The sequence below is a fragment of the Phocoena sinus genome, chromosome 10, assembly GCF_008692025.1.
Source record: "Phocoena sinus isolate mPhoSin1 chromosome 10, mPhoSin1.pri, whole genome shotgun sequence".
Taxonomy (NCBI): domain Eukaryota; kingdom Metazoa; phylum Chordata; class Mammalia; order Artiodactyla; family Phocoenidae; genus Phocoena; species Phocoena sinus.
Window position 1 is genome coordinate 25875946 of NC_045772.1, and position 18426 is coordinate 25894371.

Below are 18426 nucleotides of genomic sequence, written 5' to 3' on the forward strand. Positions count from 1 at the left end.
ATATTTTTTGATGCAGTTTTTATTTTGATATATATGGGGAAATGCTCAAATGGTTTAGCTACAGAAAGGATGTTTTCCCTTATAAGGTGAATTATTCATAAAATTGTCTCAGGATTTGAACATCTGTCTGCTGGAATATATTATTTCAGACTCTTTGCTCCACTGTCTCCAAATAAAGTGTGTTATGAATCCCAGTATGGACTAGTTGGGTATCCAGATGGGAAAGATGTAAGAGTCTTACCTAAGAAAGTTATGAAATCTTTTAGAAAAGTATTAACTTAAGAAAACTCCTTACCTTTATCTTTTAGAATTCTCACTCTGTAACAGGTAAAATCCCATGTCTTAGCTGTTAAGAAGCTAGGTAAAATATGCTTATGGATTTGCACAGATAACCTGTGAAAGCTATTTAATAGATTACATCTTTCCTCAATGTATTACATACTGTTTCTAGTTAACAGGTACTTAATGCACGTTGACTGTGTGCTGGGAACCATATTTGAGGGAGTATAAAAAGAACTCTTAAAATGAAAACTGATATGAAGGTTTTAGTGAAGAATGTAAAATAAAGATCTAGAGGATTAAAGTTTTCTATGACTATCAAAGAAATGGGTTTTCATCTTAATAAAAATGCATGAAATCTTTTTGTAGGACAAAATTTAAATTCTATAAAAGTAAGAAAATACATCAGCTCTAATAGGTTCAAGAGGTTTTTTGATGGTAAAATGACTTTAAGTATGTTTTTATACCCAGTTACTTGAATAACTTGATGCTTTCATACTGTAGGCTAAAATGAGATCTTAGCCATTTTCTGGAATGTGGCTTCATTAGATTGGCCCTCGATGGTAGGAATTCTAAGCCACTTTAATTCATATTGAGCCCTTTCACTGTTAAGAAACAAAGTATTTTTTAGGCTCTTCTATAACTCAACAAATTAATGTCTTCTCTGCCTACTCATTGAAATTTTGGCCCCAGTAAATATTTCTGCTGGCCTTTCCACTAATGGAAAAGCTCTGTGGGGTGGATCTATGAGTAAAATCTGACTGTGAACAGAGGTGTTGGAGTTTATAGAAGCCTCCATTTCACTATACTTACCTGATGCTAAGGTAAAAACATTCTTCCCTGGGTTTGCCTTACAGGGAACTTATCTTTTTCCCTGATAGGGAAACACTAGACACTATAGAAGGTTAGAAGTGTGTTCATTTATAAGCTGTCTACAGGAAACACACCAAAAATCATTGCCGTAATCCACATGTCAGCATGGTCTGATTTTTTTTTGCATTTTGGTGGAGGTCCAGATGAGGATGACTGTCTCCAGTCCATCCTTTCTCTTGCCTTTGACCTTTCCTTCCTAAGTATTAAAAAAAAAATACTGTTTATGAGGAATGCTTGAAATAATTCAGGTAAGTAAGCTTGGAGAAGGGAGAATGGGGGTTTTCAATCCTTTACATATTATTATTTTTTAATTATAAAAGTTATATAGAATCCTTTAAAAAAAAAAGTCAAATGTACATAAAGTGAGAAGTAAAATGCTCCCTCCTTTCCCTCTCATTGTCCCCCTGCATTCCAATTGAGAGAAAAGGGTTTTGTTTGTTTGTTTGCTTTTTAATATGGAAAGTTTTAGGATAAATGGAAAGTTTAGGGGTAGTTCATCTCTGTCCCTAGGAGGCTATTGTTATCTTGGAGGTATGTGAGAAAGGCAGAGGCTGTCAGTCCTATTTCCCCCTTGGCAGGAACAGTGTCTTCCTTCTTGCCTGTCACCTCAGTACCTAAAACCAAGCCTAACCCACCAGGAGCTCAGTAAATGGCCAGGGTAACACACATCACAGATGGAAGAGCGGATGACACTTTGTCTTTCTAACCTGCTCCTTATTTTTCTCCTCTTCCCCGCTTTCCTGGTATCTTAATTCCTCCTTACTTCCCTCCTCTCTTCTTTTTTTGTGCTTTTAGCTAATGGCTCAGAGCAGAGGATCAGTGTTTTGAAGGGCTGTCTACTAGACTCTTTCTGCTATTTTGTCCCATATGAAAGTCTGTACAGGTACTTGGCTTTACATTGCAAAGTGAAGTTCATATTAGCAAAGAAATCAGCAACTTCATTCCATAAGTGACACTTGCTTCTTATGTCATTCATAGGCCATTTCAGCCTGTTTGGTCTTTGAGGTTGTCATCATTGTGATCATTATGTACCAAAGAGGGATGAAGCTATTTATTTATTTATTTGGCCGCGTGGCATGCGGGATCTTAGTTCCCCGACCAGGGATCAAACCCATGCCTCCAGCAGTGGAAGCGCAGAGTCTTAACCACTGGACCACCTGGGAAGTCCAAAGCTAGCTTTTAGAAAGATTCTTTAAAAAGTATTTTGAGACCTAGCAGGATACCTTTAAGTCATTTATGTTGGTGATGGAAATTCTTTTATAAACAGGAGACTGTATTGTGATAGGCGTGAAACCATTATTATTCTGCGCTTTGGATCTTAACTGTACAGGTAGTAAGCTACCACAAAGAAGCAGTGAAATTAAACATGGAAGCCCAGCTCACATGATCTCACTGCAGGAGTTCTTTACTCAGACGTGTGCACTGGAGGAGTTCTTTACTCAGACGTGTGCGCTGGTGATGAGCTGTTTCACATGACTGATAATGCAGAAGCTTCTCTCTGCTGTCCTTTTTGCTACAGGTCTAGACTTTTAAGTGTCTAGAATACTAATTTTTTTTTTTAATATTAGAGATGACCCCCTAAATATATATATATGAGGAGAAAGAGTACACACGACAAGTGAGCTTTCTATGTCTCAGGCATTGTTAGAGCATTATTTGTATTAATTCATTTAATCCTCATAAAGCCCTGTCAGGTAGGCATTATGATTATCCCCATTTTATGGATGAGGAAATGAAGGCATAGTGAGGTTAAGAGTCAGTTTCACTTAGCTAGTAAGTGGCTGAGCTAAGATTCAAACAGGCAGTTTTGCTCCAAAGCAGAGCATTTCTAGCATCTACTTCTAGAAGTGTATGAAACTATGATGAAATGTTTGTGACCCTGTTAGAAGTGAATCTGTTTATCTCACTTCTTGAATGCATGTTTATTTTTACTTCCCTTCTTGAATGCATGTTTATTTTTACTTCCCTTCCGTATTCTCTGACTCTGGCATTAGAAGATTGGGTAACAAGTCTGATAGAAATGTTGTGATTTTTTTTTCCAATCAAGGCAGCTAAAGATAAGCAAGGAGCTGGTCAACAGTGTAACTAGTGGAAAGATACACTGATGCTAAGAGTGGAGGACAAAACGCATGTCCTTTCCTGATGCTGTCTGCAGCCTCTCAGTCTTGGAAAAATGGACGTGTATTCCCAGTGTACTCTGAGAAAGAAATGGGTTCCATATGGGTCTTTGCAGTTGTTGATGATTCATAGCGGTATAGAGTAGACCTTTAAGACAGTTATTTTGTGGGTAGTGCCTGAGGAAGAGAAATGGTAAATAGAATTGTCATGTATGGTTTTATTTATTTATTTATTTTAAATTTATTTATTTATTTTTTGGCTGCGTTGGGTCTTCGTTGCTGCACGCGGGCTTTCTCTAGTTGTGGCAAGTGGGGGCTACTTTTCGTTGCAGTGCATAGGCTTCTCATTGCGGTGGCTTCTCTTGTTGTGGAGCATGGACCCTAGAGCACGTGGGCTTCAGTAGTTGTGGCAATTGGGATCAGTAGTTGTGGCTCACGGGCTCTAGAGTGCAGGCTTGGTAGTTGTGATGCCCGGGCTTAGTTGCTCTGTGGCATGTGGGATTTTCCTGGACCAGGGCTCAAACCCGTGTCCCCTGCACTGGCAGGCAGATTCTTAACCACTGTGCCACCAGGGAAGTTCCCACATATGGTTTTAAATAAGGAAATGGACTGATTTATTCATGAGCGATAGTTTAACCTTGCCCTCTGTAGCTACTTATGGGCTCCCAAGAAGCCTACTATCTCTTTCCCCCATGTCAGTGGGAAATCCGAATTACAGGTTGTGGTTCCTGTTAGAAAATGGGAACATTCAAGTAGGCTTGGATAAAATAAGATCTAGGACTCTAAGCAGATGTCCTTTTGGTTTAACTACTGGTTTCCTTGTTAATTCCCCACTATTTTATTATAGTGGAGTCTATATGTAATGTAACATTTAATTTTGTGTAACATGGGCTATGTCATATTTCTGTAACACATAACAGTAATACCTTTAACTTGAGAATGGCTTGAGTTTATCCAGGCAGAGTCTGTTTAGATGTATATGCAAAGTATAATTAGGTATTCATGAAGCTAAGTTCATATACCCTTCGATATGATTTCTCAGGATAATCCTATTAGAAACCACCAGTGCACCTGCTTTGTACTTAAGGATCCCAGAAAATGGCACCCTCTTTGGTGGTTGTTTTAATTATGTCCTATTCACTCTGTTGATGAGGGAGGGTCGAGGATGGTGAAACACATGACGCTGGACAGATGAGATTGATAGCAGTTTGTCAGTCACACGCACCTTAGGGGAGGAGGACATAGCATGCCACACAGGGCCACATGGAAGTTGCACTTGGGGACATAGGGAACCACCAGGGGCTGTAGTAGGCAGACTTTGTAGTATCAAGAGGGTGAGGTGACCCTTGGTTTCCAGGGGAGGATGTGATTGACTAGTTTGACTAATTCCACACATTGGCAAGGAATTAAAATCCTCTACTCAGGGATAAGCCAGAGCAGTCCCTGTGGTAAGGAGGGTTGGGGGACCTTATCTGAGGGAGCAGAGCGGGAAGAGCAGCTTGTAGTTAGGCCCTTTGGGCCCTCTTGGTTTTCCCCAGATGTCAAGGCAGAACACCATAGTGGTTTCATACTGAGTCACAATCAAGAGCATGGGCAGAGGGCCTGGTCATATTTTCCAAAAGTCTCACCACCTTTTCAGTGACTTAGGATTATGATGAAGAGACATTAGCAGAAGCAATGTGGTGTGTGATGATTGACACAATGATTGACACAAAAACACATGGCCACTCTATTAGAGATGGTAGTCAGAGGGGGAGCTGTTCATCTCTTCCTACTTGCCACCCACTCTCACTACCCTAGCCTGACTCCCCCGCTAGGTTCCCTGCTCTAGTGTTAGAACTTGATAAAGCCAAGGGGAGGGGTTGGGTTTGGATCCCCAGCTCCCTTCATGGATGGATGATGTCTCTTCTGTCTTGCCTGCTTGCCAGCCATGTTAGCAGTAGGAACCTCTTTCTAACTAGTGAATCTCCAACTTCTCATCATACAGAAATGCACTCACCTCTCGCCCCTCATCACCCTCCACATCACTTCCATTCCTACCTCCAAGTCTTTGCTCACAGTATTTCCCCTCCAGTCCTCTCCCACTTAGGAGGCCTTTGCTCCTCCTTTCATTCACTGGAGTCCTCTCTCCCAAGTGCCTGTACCCTGCCATGTCTCTGACTGCCCCAGTCTGCATGGGCTACTTCTTTCTCTGGTTCTGTAGCCCTTAGTGCCTGTGCACTGCCTTTAGCATTTAGCATACACTTACTTTTAGTTGTTCTCTTTTTAGAAAATGGTCTCTGCCTTTACCCTACTTACTGTGGTTATACTGATTCCTTTTGCCTTTATCAGTTTAAAAAAGTTTCAATTAGCAGGTGAAAAGAAAAGCAACCAATAGCATTTACAGTTTGAACATTATCTATGACTAATTCTATTAGATTATCTTCATCCAACCCCTAAAAAATGATGCATAGTAAGTCCACAGTAAATATTTATTGAAATAAATGGCATAGTCGTTTTATATCTATTAAATATTATAAAATATATATGTGAAAATATATGTATATAGGTACAATAAATGTGTGTGTGTGTGTGTGTGTCTATGAAGTGTCTGCATGTATTCATCCCAACCTCATTATTTCTAGTGGCCTTTATTTCGTCTGGTACTAATGAGTTACACATTACATAATGAGGAGGTAAAGAGAAGAAATGATGTTGGGTCAATATCTCTAACTTTATTTAAACATTTAAAAATTTTTCAACAAAATAAATACCATCTTTGCCACAATGAGAAAAGTGTATTGGGAACCTGCTATACATTTTACTTGGAGGCAATTCTTAGCCCAGTAGAATGCTTTTCTATTTGTATTACAAATTTCTATCTATATTTCTTGAAGAGCATTTTAAAGAATCATTCCTCAACCTCCCTAAGAAAGCAAAATTGCTGGTAATTAAATGTTTGGTACTTTTTTTAGCTAGTCCTTGTTTCAGTAGGCATGTTTATAACAATTTATTCCACTGTGGCTAGGAACAGCTCAGGCTCTAACTAGACACCTCCCAGCTGAGCCTGAGGGGCGGGAGGGTCTGTTGGATTGTGATTGGCCTTGGGCTCCTTCTTTGTCCTTAAGATTGGACCAGGAACCCTGGAGGGCATGATCCTTACAGGCCAGGAGTTCTGCCACAATCCAGACAGCACTGCGGGAGATGCCTAATAGCATGGTCCTGTTTACTGTGGTCTCCTCAACAGTTGTGTGGTTACTCTGTGGCCCCTACAGACTGTTGAACAATCCCTTTACAACATCTTTTTCTCTTTTTAAAGCTGTCAACTGGCTAGCCAGAAGGTCAGTCCTCCTACCTATTATCTAGAGACTCATGCTAATGGCTTTCCTAAATAAGCCCCTACAGGCTGTAAGGGAAGGCATAGTCTATGTAACTTTCCCATGTAAGAAGTAGTTAAAAGGGAAAAAATAAAGGCAATCTTGAATATGTGCAGACACCTGGGACTTCCCTGGCGGTCCAGTGGTTAAGACTGTGCTTCCACTGCAGAGGACACGGGTTCGATACCTGGTTGGGGAATTAAGATCCAGGCCAGGAATTCTCCTACAACCCTGACAGCACTGTGGCACGGTTAAAAAAAAAAAAAAAAGTGCAGAAATCTAAACCTGGGGTGTGGGGAGAAAGGAACAGGGGTTTCTCTTTTTCTTCCTTACTTCCTTTTCTTTCTTTTTTTTTTTCTAAATATAATTCTCATCTCCCTGTGAAGAAATAAGCTATCTCTAAAGAGGTGGTGCTCTGAACCATCTTTTATAAAACTTTTCAAAGTTTCTGAGTTTGTGGGATGTGTGTGTGTGTGTGTGTGTGTGTGTGTGTTGTCTTTGAAAAAGTAAATAGAAATGTTTTCATTGTAAAAGCACCAAAGGGTAAATAATGAAGTCTCTGTCTTATCTCAGACCATGGCCTCAGAGGCAACCATTGTCATCAGTTTCTTCTGACTCTTTCTAGAGATATCTATCAGCATATTTGTGTTTGCCTGCCTGTGTGTCTACATTTTATATGCATACATATATATGTATATACACACATGCACACATATATATGTGTGTTTTTCCTTTTTACACAGATGGATACACACTGCTGTGTGCCTTGACTTCTTTTTAATCTAGCAGTATTCTTGGAGAGCAACCTGTATCATTGTACATAGACCTATTTCATTTTTAAACAGCTGTTTAGTAATTCATTGTATGGATGTGCCCAATTTATTTAACCAGTCTCCTATTAATGGCCATTGATGGAAACTCCTTTTAAAACTGCTTATTTGTCCTTAAGCCTTACTGACTCTAAAATCTGCTTACATAAAGTGGGTGTGAACATCTGGGTAGGTTCTCTTCTACTTTAAGGAGTTTTGAATTCCATTTGGTTTTTAACCAGTTTTCAGAGTTTTTCTTCAATGACTGTATTTTAAATAGCAGCCTCAGGTACTTATCCTGATTTTGTTTTTGTCAGTAGAGTACAATTTTAAGAATCCTAGTAATAAATGCATTTCTGGGGAAGGGGAAGGGGATGGTAATGGTATTTATAAGGGTAGAAGTTGCCCCTGTAAAATTAAGCAGGCCTGTTTTTCAAAGTTCATCACTAAAGCCTGGTTTTCCTTCCTACAGGGTCACCCAAAACCAGGTTTTTTGTTGTTGGAGGTGGTGTTTTTATTTGTTTTGTTTTGTTTTTTTCCAAAGCCAGTTTTAAAATAATCCTCTAGTCTATATTTCAGGGGATACTGGATATTTTTCTGTGTTTCCTTTTTTTGAAGCCATAGAACTGCAGCTTGCTCGTTTTAAAGGCTTGGTGGTTAACACCTCTAAAATTAATGAACCAAAGAGGAAAAACACTAATTGTGTACATTTTACACTGCAAGTTTTTGGTTTTGTTTTTACGCTTATTTTTGGTAACAAATTCCTGCTGTGCTATCCCTTATTTTAGTGATTTTATTTATTTGTATTGTGTGTGGTTTTTTTTAGATTTTTTTTTTTTTTTTTAGTGTGAACCATTTTTTTTAAAGTCTTTGAATTTGTTACAATATTGCTTCTGTTTTATGTTTTGATTTTTTGGCCGTGGGGCATGTGGGATCTTAGCTCCCTGACCAGGGATCGAACCTGTACACCCTGCATTGGAAGGCGAAGTCTTAACCACTGGACAGTTAGGGAAGTCCCTATTCTGTGGTTATTAATCAAAATGTTTAAGTCCAAAAAGTTAATATACGTTAAATTATATATTTTTTTTACTGAAAGCAAGATAATAAAATCATTAATTTTTTAAATTAAAGTTTGCCCTAAACTTCAGGCACTCTAAGATACTGGGGTGAGGGGGTGGAGGGGAAGGGGGGTGGGGATTTCTGCTCTTCAGCTGTCGTAATATCAGCCATCTATAGTCCTACATATTATGGAAGCATCAGTGTTTATTTTTAGTCAAAGCAGCTAGTAATGGAGAAGACCTATCAGATGATTTGGTTTACCTCTCAGCACAGAGGGTCACACTTGATAAACCTGATTTTTGTTGAAGTCAGATAAGTTTGTTTCAGACTCTGTGTTATTTCTTGGCTTTTATGTTCTGTCACCCTGGCTCTGCATGGACTTAAAATAATTATGTGCGCTTCCCTGGTGGCGCAGTGGTTAAGAGTCCCCCTGCCAATGCAGGGGACACGGGTTCGAGCCCTGGTCCAGGGAGATCCCACATGCCGTGGAACAACTAAGCCTGTGCACCACAACTGAGCCTGCGCTCTAGAGCCCGCGAGCCACAACTGCTGAGCCTGCGTACCACCACTACTGAAGCCCGTGCGCCTAGAGCCCGTGTTCCACAACAAGAGAAGCCACCGCTCGCCACAACTAGAGAAAGCCTATGTGCAGCAACGAAGACCCAACGCAGCCAAGAATAAAATAAATAAAGTAAAAATAAATTTAAAATTAATAGTAATAATTATGCAAGATCCTGCCTTTGGAAAACGTAAAAACATGACATGAATATATGAGTCTCGCTTTATTAGAGGATGAAAATACCTGTGTAGGGCTGATCCCAAGTTGTGCCATGTTTTCCTGAAAGAAGTAGAGAGAAAACTTGCTTATTTTAGGGGTAGTTCCTAGGAAAATCATATGAGTAGGGGGTAGAGAAAATTCCACATGTACTGCATAATTGAGAAGAGGACCTGAAAATAAGAAGAGGAATGGTTTTTAAATTGTTTTTTGTTGATTTGATGCATGGTTTTTTTTTTTTTTTTTTTTTTTTTTTTGTTTGTTTGTTTTTGTTTTTGCGGTATGCGGGCCTCTCACTGCTGTGGCCTCTCCCGTTGTGGAACACAGGCTCCGGACGCACAGGCTCAGCGGCCATGGCTCACGGGCCCAGCCGCTCCGCCGCATGTGGGATCTTCCCGGACCGGGGCACGAGCCCGCGTCCCCTGCATCAGCAGGCAGACTCTCAACCACTGCGCCACCAGGGAAGCCCTGATGCATGGTTTTCAACCTGACACTGGAATCTGCAGTTCCATAAGGGAATTGAAGTAAAAGAGTAAAAAGTTTTCTGGGGAAACTAAACAGAAACAATTTTCCAGTAAAAATTGTAAACCTATTTTATATACTTGGCATATTATAATACAGAACTTATTTTTAAATTTTTTTGCTAATTTTTCCATGGAGTGTTGTTCATCCTTCAAGTTTTCCTTGGTAGTTTTTCCCACTCATTCTGTGATAAACATGAAAGCAGCCAAAGGAAACATGTAATCACCAAGTCATAATGAGGCAGCATTTGCAAAAGAATTTTGACATCCTGAGGACTAGCAGGTTCTGTTCAGTTTGGTCCAGGAGTAGAAAGAAGAGGTGGAGAGAGATGCCAGAAGTTTAGATTTATATGTTGTGACTTGGAAATGAGAAGGAAACTTTGAAGGTGAGAATACTGGAATGAACTTCTTTCTTCACATTTGGGAGGAATTAAATGGAGCTCAGAATAAAATCACAGGCAAGAGAGGAAAAAGATAACTGGATTTGTCAACAACTGAGAACAGGCTTCAGTGCTTTGAACGCATTCTTCAGTTAACTTTGCTCCCCTTTTCCTTTTTGTGCCATCCTTGGCCTCTTTCCTCCCCTTGCTGGACTCTTTAATTTAACAGAGTTTCACAAGTTGAACCTGGCAACTTTTATGCCTGGCTTGGCACTGTGCAGGTTTTATGTTCCTAAAAACTCTTCGAGGAAATGGATTATTTTTTAAAAGACAGTTTCTTTTGAAAATGAGATCATCCTTGATGTGACATCTTACCTGAAATAGAAATTGATGTACTTCCAGTGTAAGATGTGCTGTTTATATATAGAAAATAACATAAGTAATTTTTGGGACTTCCCTGGTGGCGCAGTGGTTGGGAATCAGCCTGGCAGTGCGGGGGACATTGGTTTGATCCCTGGTCTGGGAATATCCCACATGCCACAGAGCAGCTGAGCCTGCATGCCACAACTACTGAGCCCATGTGCCACAAGTACTAAAGCCCGCGCGCCTAGAACCCGTGCTCTGCAACAAGAGAAGCCACCGCAATGAGAGGCCCGTGCACCGCAACGAAGAGTAGCCCCCTCTCACTGCAACTAGAGAAAGCCCGTGCGCAGCAGGGAAGACCCAATGCAGCCAAAAATAAATAAAACTAAATCTTTTGAAAAAGAAAATAATATAAGTAATTTTTTTAAAAAAGTGATGGCAGTGAATAATCACTCCAAATGCAAGGATCCTTGGCATGTGGAATTGAAGGAACAGTTGCCTAATGAGTAGAAATTTACTTCTGGCTTTACTTGTCTCTGTTTTTATCCCCGTGTACTTGGAAAAAATAGTATTTTCTGGAAACCGGGCTTCTTCCCTGTTAGAAGCAAATCTGACTTGGAAAGGATGGGCTGGGAAGGAGAACCCGGTTTTGGCTCTTTCTGGTTGTTGCAGCTTACTGTTCCTCTACTTCATTTATCAAATTATGTAATAACTAGGCAGGAAAGTGTGCAGGAAACACTATGTCCTGTTCCTTTAACCCTAAAAGTAGACTGTATTAGGATTTGTCTTCTGACAGTGGGAAGGAAGTGTAAGGAACGGAGGAGCGGCATAGGTAAAGAATCCTGTTTCATTATTAGGAATCTAAAATTATTAGATGGCTTAGAAAGCGGTTCACGGTTATATGGGAAAATAGATTAATCAACAGGTTTTTTCTGTTTAATTATTTAGAGGTGAACATGTATGTGGATACTAGGTACCGTCTTTCCTGATTTTGTTGCTGACCCCATTATCTTTCCTTTAAAATCAGATCCTTTGTTGACATATTTCTGTTTCGATTGATGTCACCCTCATTTTGCTGGTGACTGTTCACGAAACCTCGAAGGAAGACTCGAGTTTCTCCCCCTCCTCTTTACCCTAGCTCTGGTGATTTTTCTTCTTCTTACATACAACCCTTCCTCTCAATTCCTGATGTAGCCACCCTGGCGCAGGCTGCCTGCACTATTGAAATTAACTCCTAGATCTTCCTCCACTTCTGTCACTGTGCCTACCTCCATTTCACCCTTAGTTCATTGGTTTTGGGTTATAAGATTAATACTCTTAAAACCGCATTTTGCTGTACTCACTTTCCTCCCTCCTAAGCTTGAGAAATCATAATTGGTTTCTACTGTTTACCATTCAGGTATGTGGGGAGCTCCTTTAGCTTCCACTTAAGCTGTGAGATCATCAAGGTGATCTCACTGATGCTAACAAACAAGGATATCCTTTCCTCTGGTTGGTGGGGGGTGGGGTGGAAGGTGCTGTGCTTACAAAGCTTGACTGACCTAGGAGGTGCCCTTCTCATCTCTGTTGGCACTAACAAGAAAGAAGTATGTTAGTGACAAGCTTGGAGGTATAGTAAGGAAATCTTTGAGGTCTACTGGAAGATTGGAGTCTCCTTGTTGAAGGCCTACAAGATGAGTATAAACTCCTTAGCTATTGTTCATGCTTCTTGACAGCCTGGCACCTGTCGTCTTCTCCAAGCTTGTTTTCCATTAATTACTTACAGGAGATTCCGCTTGTAGCCAAAATGTTTTGTTTTGTTTTGTGAATACCAACATTCCCACTTCTACACCATTGATTATGATGTCCAGATGTCCCTTCTCCTTTAAACCATACAGTTTTTCCAGTACTCCCCCCCAAACCCTTCTTTATGATCACCACTACCATATATACTATTGGAAGTTCTGAAATATAATACATATTGGTTTCTAATATCATTTTGTTCATTCAGTAAAAATTTGTTGTGTGCCTATTACATATCAAGTAGTATGCTGGGGATTCAACTGAAAAAGAGAATTTCCTTGTCCTTGGGAGTTTACATTTTCATGAGAGAAACAAATATACCACTGAGTAAGATCACGTAGGATTGAGAAAAGCCAGGTAAACTAATTTGTGATAGGGAGAGGGCAGTCAGGGAAGGTTTTCTGTAGGTAAGCGATTTTCAGAACTAAAATCTCCCAAAGTTTTATGGCGGTATGTTTTGATCCATGTTTTTAATATTTAAAGCTTATTTATTTATTTGTCCCCTTGTCCTTAACTGTTAACTTTTGTAAACATTTATATCCCTAAATGGATGTGGCAACTAACTGGTTACTATCTTCTTAATAATAGCTCTCCGAATGTTGATCCAGGAAACACCTCTCAGCGCTCTTTAGACAAAATAAACCTACATTTCCTCACAGGTGCCACAGCCCTACTACTGATTATTCGAAATTTTTACACTGTTGAGTCCAAAAGAGCTCACAGATGGGCTGATCCAAAAAATCGAATTACTGGGGTTTTGTTACAACCAGATTCTGATTCAGTGGGGTGGGACAGGGACTGAGGTTTTATTTTTCTAAAAAGCTTCCTGGTGATGCTGAAGCTGCTAATAGATTGAATATGTTTTGGGTAGCAGAGTTTCAGAGTATCTCTTTAGAGTTGAAGAGGTAAAGAATTAAGATAAAAACAGGCTGAAGGTATATTTTCTTCTTTATATATGGATGGATCCTGCAGTCTGTACATCCTAACTCTCATTTACTGTCAGTCATCTAAATCAACTAATTTCCCAGCTGGGTTGGGCTCCTATCCCTGAACCCAGAGACAAGCGAATCTTGCCAGTGATTTGACTAGAAAGCTTCTGTTCTCCACCCCCACACCCCACCCCAGGGGTGAGTCTTCTCCATGTCATGGGGAGCTATGATAAGATATGCACCCACCTAATTGAGGCTGTGATATGATTCCCTGAGGCCCCCAGCCACTGAGTAATAGGAAACCCCATCTTTACCAGAAGGAAGTGTTCCTTTTGGCATTCTGCCTCCATCCAACTAGTTTGTGTAACTATCAGGCTTCAGGAATGGCTTCTGAGGCAAGTCTGTATCCTACAATGTGTAATCAGGAACTGGAAGAAAATTTATCTTCAGTTTTTAAGATTCCCAGTAGAAATTCTCATAACTTGTAGGAAGCTTGGCAGTTGAGTGACCTGCCCATGACCTGAGAAAGGAACCTGCTGGAGTGAAATGCAACTGTCTCTTTATTCTGCCTGAGTATTTCCCCTGACGATTTGACGATTTTCTGTGGATCTTTTCCTGACTCTTCTATTCTGCAGGTATTCTTTCTTTCTTTATTTTTGGTTGCATTGGGTCTTTGTTGCAGCAAACGGGCTTTCTCTAGTTTCGGCAAGCGGGGGCTACTCTTCGTTGCAGTGCGCGGGCTTCTCATTGTCGTGGAGCACGGGCTCTAGGCACGTGGGCTTCAGCAGTTGTGGCACGTGGGCTCAGTAATTGTGGCTCACGGGCTGTAGAACGCAGGCTCAGTAGTTGTGGCACATGGGCTTCATTGCTCCACAGCATGTGGGATCTTCCCGGCCCAGGGCTCAAACCTGTGTCCCCTGCATTGGCAGGCGGATTATTAACCACGGCGCCACCAGGGAAGTCCTCTGCAGGTATTCTTGTTGACTGCAGACAGGAAAGCAGTTGCTACAGACAGTTTGTTCCTGACTCTTTACAACTAAAGCTAGAAAGAATTATTTCTGTTGCCTTTCTTGGGAACTTTCCTATGGAATTTCCCCCCACAGATTGGACTGCAACAGTGGCTTTTAGATTCAAGAGATCTAAAAAATGTTAGATCTGAGAAATGTTGTTGATGACAGGCTGGCGAGGAGCAGTTGGTAAATGGCCTGGTACAGGGGTTTTCAAACTTTAGCCTGTATCACTTAGGGGTCCTGCACCTCTAGGGTTTCTGATTTAGCAGGTCTGGAGTAAACTGGAGAATTTGTGCCCATCCTCATTCCTTCCCATGTCTTGTGATGTGGTTACATGAAAGGCAATTGGTGATAACCAGAGAGATGGGCATGGGCACATGTCCACAATAGTACATTATGATCATCATCATTACCTCCCAGTCCTTGTAGATTTGTTACTTGCTTTAAAAAAAAAACAAAAGCAAACCACTGAGGCCCAAAGAAGCAGCACCTCTTCTAATGTTGGAACATGAACATGGTTGGTAACCCAGCTCACCTCCTGTGAGGCTTTTTGGTTTGTGCTGGTAGAGACCTGATTGTCTAGAGTTAAGGGATAGGATGGGGGCAGCTGGGAAACTTGCTCCTTACCCACCTTCCTATCACAGAAATACATGTTGGGTTTTTTAAATTTTTAAAATTTATATAATTTTTAAAGGTCACTTTCCATCTACAGTTACTACAAAACATTTGGCTATATTCCGCATGTTGTATAATACATTTGAGTCTATTTTACACCCAATATATTGTACCTGCCCCCTGCCACTAGTAACCACTAGTTTGTTCTCTGTATCTGTGAGTCTGCTGCTTTTATGTTACATTCACTAGTTTCCTGTAAAAATGCATGTTTTTCAAGATGATCCATTTTAAACCCAAAAGTAATTTGGGTTTTGGACAACTGAGATAGGGAAAGGGAAGGGAGAGTTTTGTTGATCTGACTCTTTTTATCCCTCCAAATCCCTTAGATGTGCCTTGCTTACACCACACAGTTTGTTTTTGGTAGCATTCCTTGTTCTCAAAGGTGACTAATGAGATGCTCTCTATTGCAGCAGTTCTGGAGCATCCCAGGAGGGACCCAATGATCTGGACCTTCATCTTAGTGACCTTCCTTCAGATGAAGAGGAAGTCATCAACAGTTCTGATGAAGACAATGTCAGCTCTGCTTCTAGTAAAGGGGAGCCTGACCTGCTGGAAGATAAACAAGTATGTTGTTGGTATTTAAATATTTCTACTTTTGTGTTTGTTGGCCTCTCAGGACACTCAGAAGTAATATTTATTAACATGATAGGCATAAAATCTCTGTTCTAAATGTTCTGAAGTTAAATTGCAGTGATGGTTGCACAACCCTGAATATACTAAAAACCATTGAATTATACGTTTTAGAAGTGCAAAGATATATTGTATGGAATGCAAATTATATCTCAATAAAGGTGTTAAAGAAAATTAAAAATCCTGATAAAGGGGAAATGATAGTGCTAAGTGGAAGATTAGTACATAGTCATGCATATCATGTAGTCCTATGTACATCAGCCCAGGATGGGCCACAAATGTGGCTTTAGCCAACTAATAACTCAAGGAAAGAAGATGATAGCAGTTTCTAAAAGAAGAAGTCTTTGGTGTAGAAGCATAGGAAGAGACCTTCTTTTGTAACTTCTTTGATTTTCAATTTCTCAGTTTATACAATGGGACAGTAATGTTGTTCTGAGGCTCAAACAGGATAATAGTTGCCAAAACACTTCGTAAGTCAAGAAAGTTTATGCACATTAAACATGTATAGGGCTTCCCTGGTGGCACAGTGGTTAAGAATCTGCCTGCCAATGCAGGGGACACGGGTTTGAGCCCTGGTCCGGGAAGATCCCACATGCTGCAGAGCAACTAAGCCCGTGCGCCACAACTACTGAGCCTGCACTCTAGAGCCCACGAGCCACAACTACTGAGCCTGCGTGCCACAACTGCTGAAGCCCATGCACCCTAGAGCCCGTGCTCCGCAATAAGAGAAGCCACTGCAACAAGAAGCCTGCACACCACAACCAAGAGTAGCCCCCGCTCGCTGCAACTAGAGAAAGCCCTTGCACAACAATGAAGACCTAATGCAGGCAAAAATAAATAAATTAAAAAAAAAAACATGGGGCTTCCCTGGTGGCACAGTGGTTGAGAGTCCGCCTGCCAACGCAGGGGACGCGGGTTCGTGCCCCGGTCCGGGAAGATCCCACATACCGCGGAGCGGCTGGGCCCGTGAGCCAGTGAGCCATGGCCGCTGAGCCTGCGCGTCCGGAGCCTGTGCTCCGCAACGGGAGAGGCCACAGCAGTGAGAGGCCCGCGTACTGCCAAAAAAAAAAAAAAACATGTATAATATACTTCTATAATTGTGTTTGTGGTAGGTTGTATTAGTTTCCTAGGGAAGTCGTCACAAACTACCACAAACCAAGTGGCTTGAAAACAAATTTATTGTTTAACAGTTCTGGAGATCAGAATTCCAAAATCAACATGTCGGCAAGGCCATGCTCTCTCTGAAACCTGTAAGGGAGAATCTTTTCTTTCCTCTTCCTTGTAGTTTGCTGGCAATCCTTGGAGTTCCTTGGCTTATAGCCACAGCACTTCAGTCTCTGCCTCCATCGTCACGTGGTGTGCTCCCTTCATGTGTATGTGTCTGTGTCTCCTCTTCTTATAAGGACAACAATCAGATTAGATTAGGTGCCCACCATAGTACAATATGACCTCATTTTAACTTACTGATTACATCTGAAACAGCCCTGTTTCCAAATAAGATCACATTCTGAGGTCCTGGGGGTTAAGACTTGAACATTTATTTTGGAGGGACATAATTCAAACCATAACAGGTACCATATTCCATGGACATATAATGGGCATATTACTGATAATGTGTCTAGATGCCAGTAACATTCCCTCATGAAAGTGCCAGACTCAGTCTTAGCAGGAGGAGAAAAGAAAGAACATGTGCTGCTGTGCCCTTGTCTTAACTTTGTGAAGGAAAAGCAAGCTGATGTTCAGAAAGTTATTCCTGGAAAGATAAAAGTACCACCATTAAAGGAAGAAAATTACCCCTGCACCACACCTGTGTGTCTGTGCTTATCTCTGTGCAGGTTATTACATTGACTCTTCAAAATCATCCTAGGATATAGATCTAACATATGTACTGTTTTTCTCCTTTTCACATGAAGAAAAGGAGTTTTAAAAACAGGTTAAGTAACTTGCCTTGGAACCTCCTGAAGTGAGGTTTTTAACGAAAATCTGTCTCTGCTAATAACTTGGTGTAAGTCCCAGAATCTGAATGATTTTGTTTGTTTGTTTGTTTTTAAATATTTATTTATTTATTTGGCTGCGCCTGGTCTTAGTTGCAGCACGTGGGATCTTTAGTTGAGGCATGCGGGAACTTTAGTTGTGGTGCGTGGATCTTTTAGTTGCACCCTGCGGGATCTTTAGTTGCAGCCTGCGGGATCTTTTGTTGCGGCATGTAGGCTCCTGGTTGCAGCATGCAGGATCTAGTTCCCTGACCAGGAATCGAACCCGGGCCCCCTGCACTGGGAGCACAGAGTCTTAGCCACTGGACCACCAGGGAAGTCCCCAGAATCTGACTGATGTTGATGGAACATGTTTGGGGTGGGGATGAATAGCCACACTAATTTTTTTTTTTTCTCCAAGTTTTTAGTACTATATTTTTTGGTCTTTACTTTCAGTGCTTAATAAATGATTGTTTAAAAATGAGATCTATTCATTCTGCTCCATTGTGGTTAGAATATTCACCACTGTTCACTCCTCCTAAATATTGACTTCCCTGCCTTTTTTACCCCCAAATTTTCTTTGTAAAATAGCTCATCTGATATATACACTCACAAAGAGAGGCGAAAACCTAAGAGAATATTGTTTTTTAGAAGTTAATCATGTGTCACCTCATTTTGGGGATAATTTAATGATAAGGAGATGTTTCTCAGGCAGATCTGGTTGTTCAGTTATTTGCTTTTTAGTAGAACTCTTGAGTAATATAGCAGAGGCCTTTTATGAATTCTGTTTAAAAATAATGGATAAATTTCACTGAATTTTACTTGTAGTGAACAAATATGAAAAGAGGAGAACAGAGTTAAGAATTTACAAAGCTGGGTCTGGGCTGTTATCAGG

The 18426-nt window shown here is 40.8% G+C and overlaps 1 protein-coding gene across 2 annotated transcripts in view; it reads left to right on the top strand.

The window, feature by feature from the left end:
- The window catches only part of FGD6 (FYVE, RhoGEF and PH domain containing 6), a 106835-nt gene that overhangs the window by 24171 nt on the left and 64238 nt on the right, over positions 1-18426 (top strand). The window contains exon 3 of one of the 2 annotated variants that reach the window (XM_032646800.1): positions 15339-15492. In XM_032646800.1, coding sequence (XP_032502691.1) covers positions 15339-15492 — 154 coding nt within the window. The remainder of the gene's footprint in view (positions 1-15338; positions 15493-18426) is intronic. The other variant, XM_032646801.1, reaches the window with a different exon arrangement.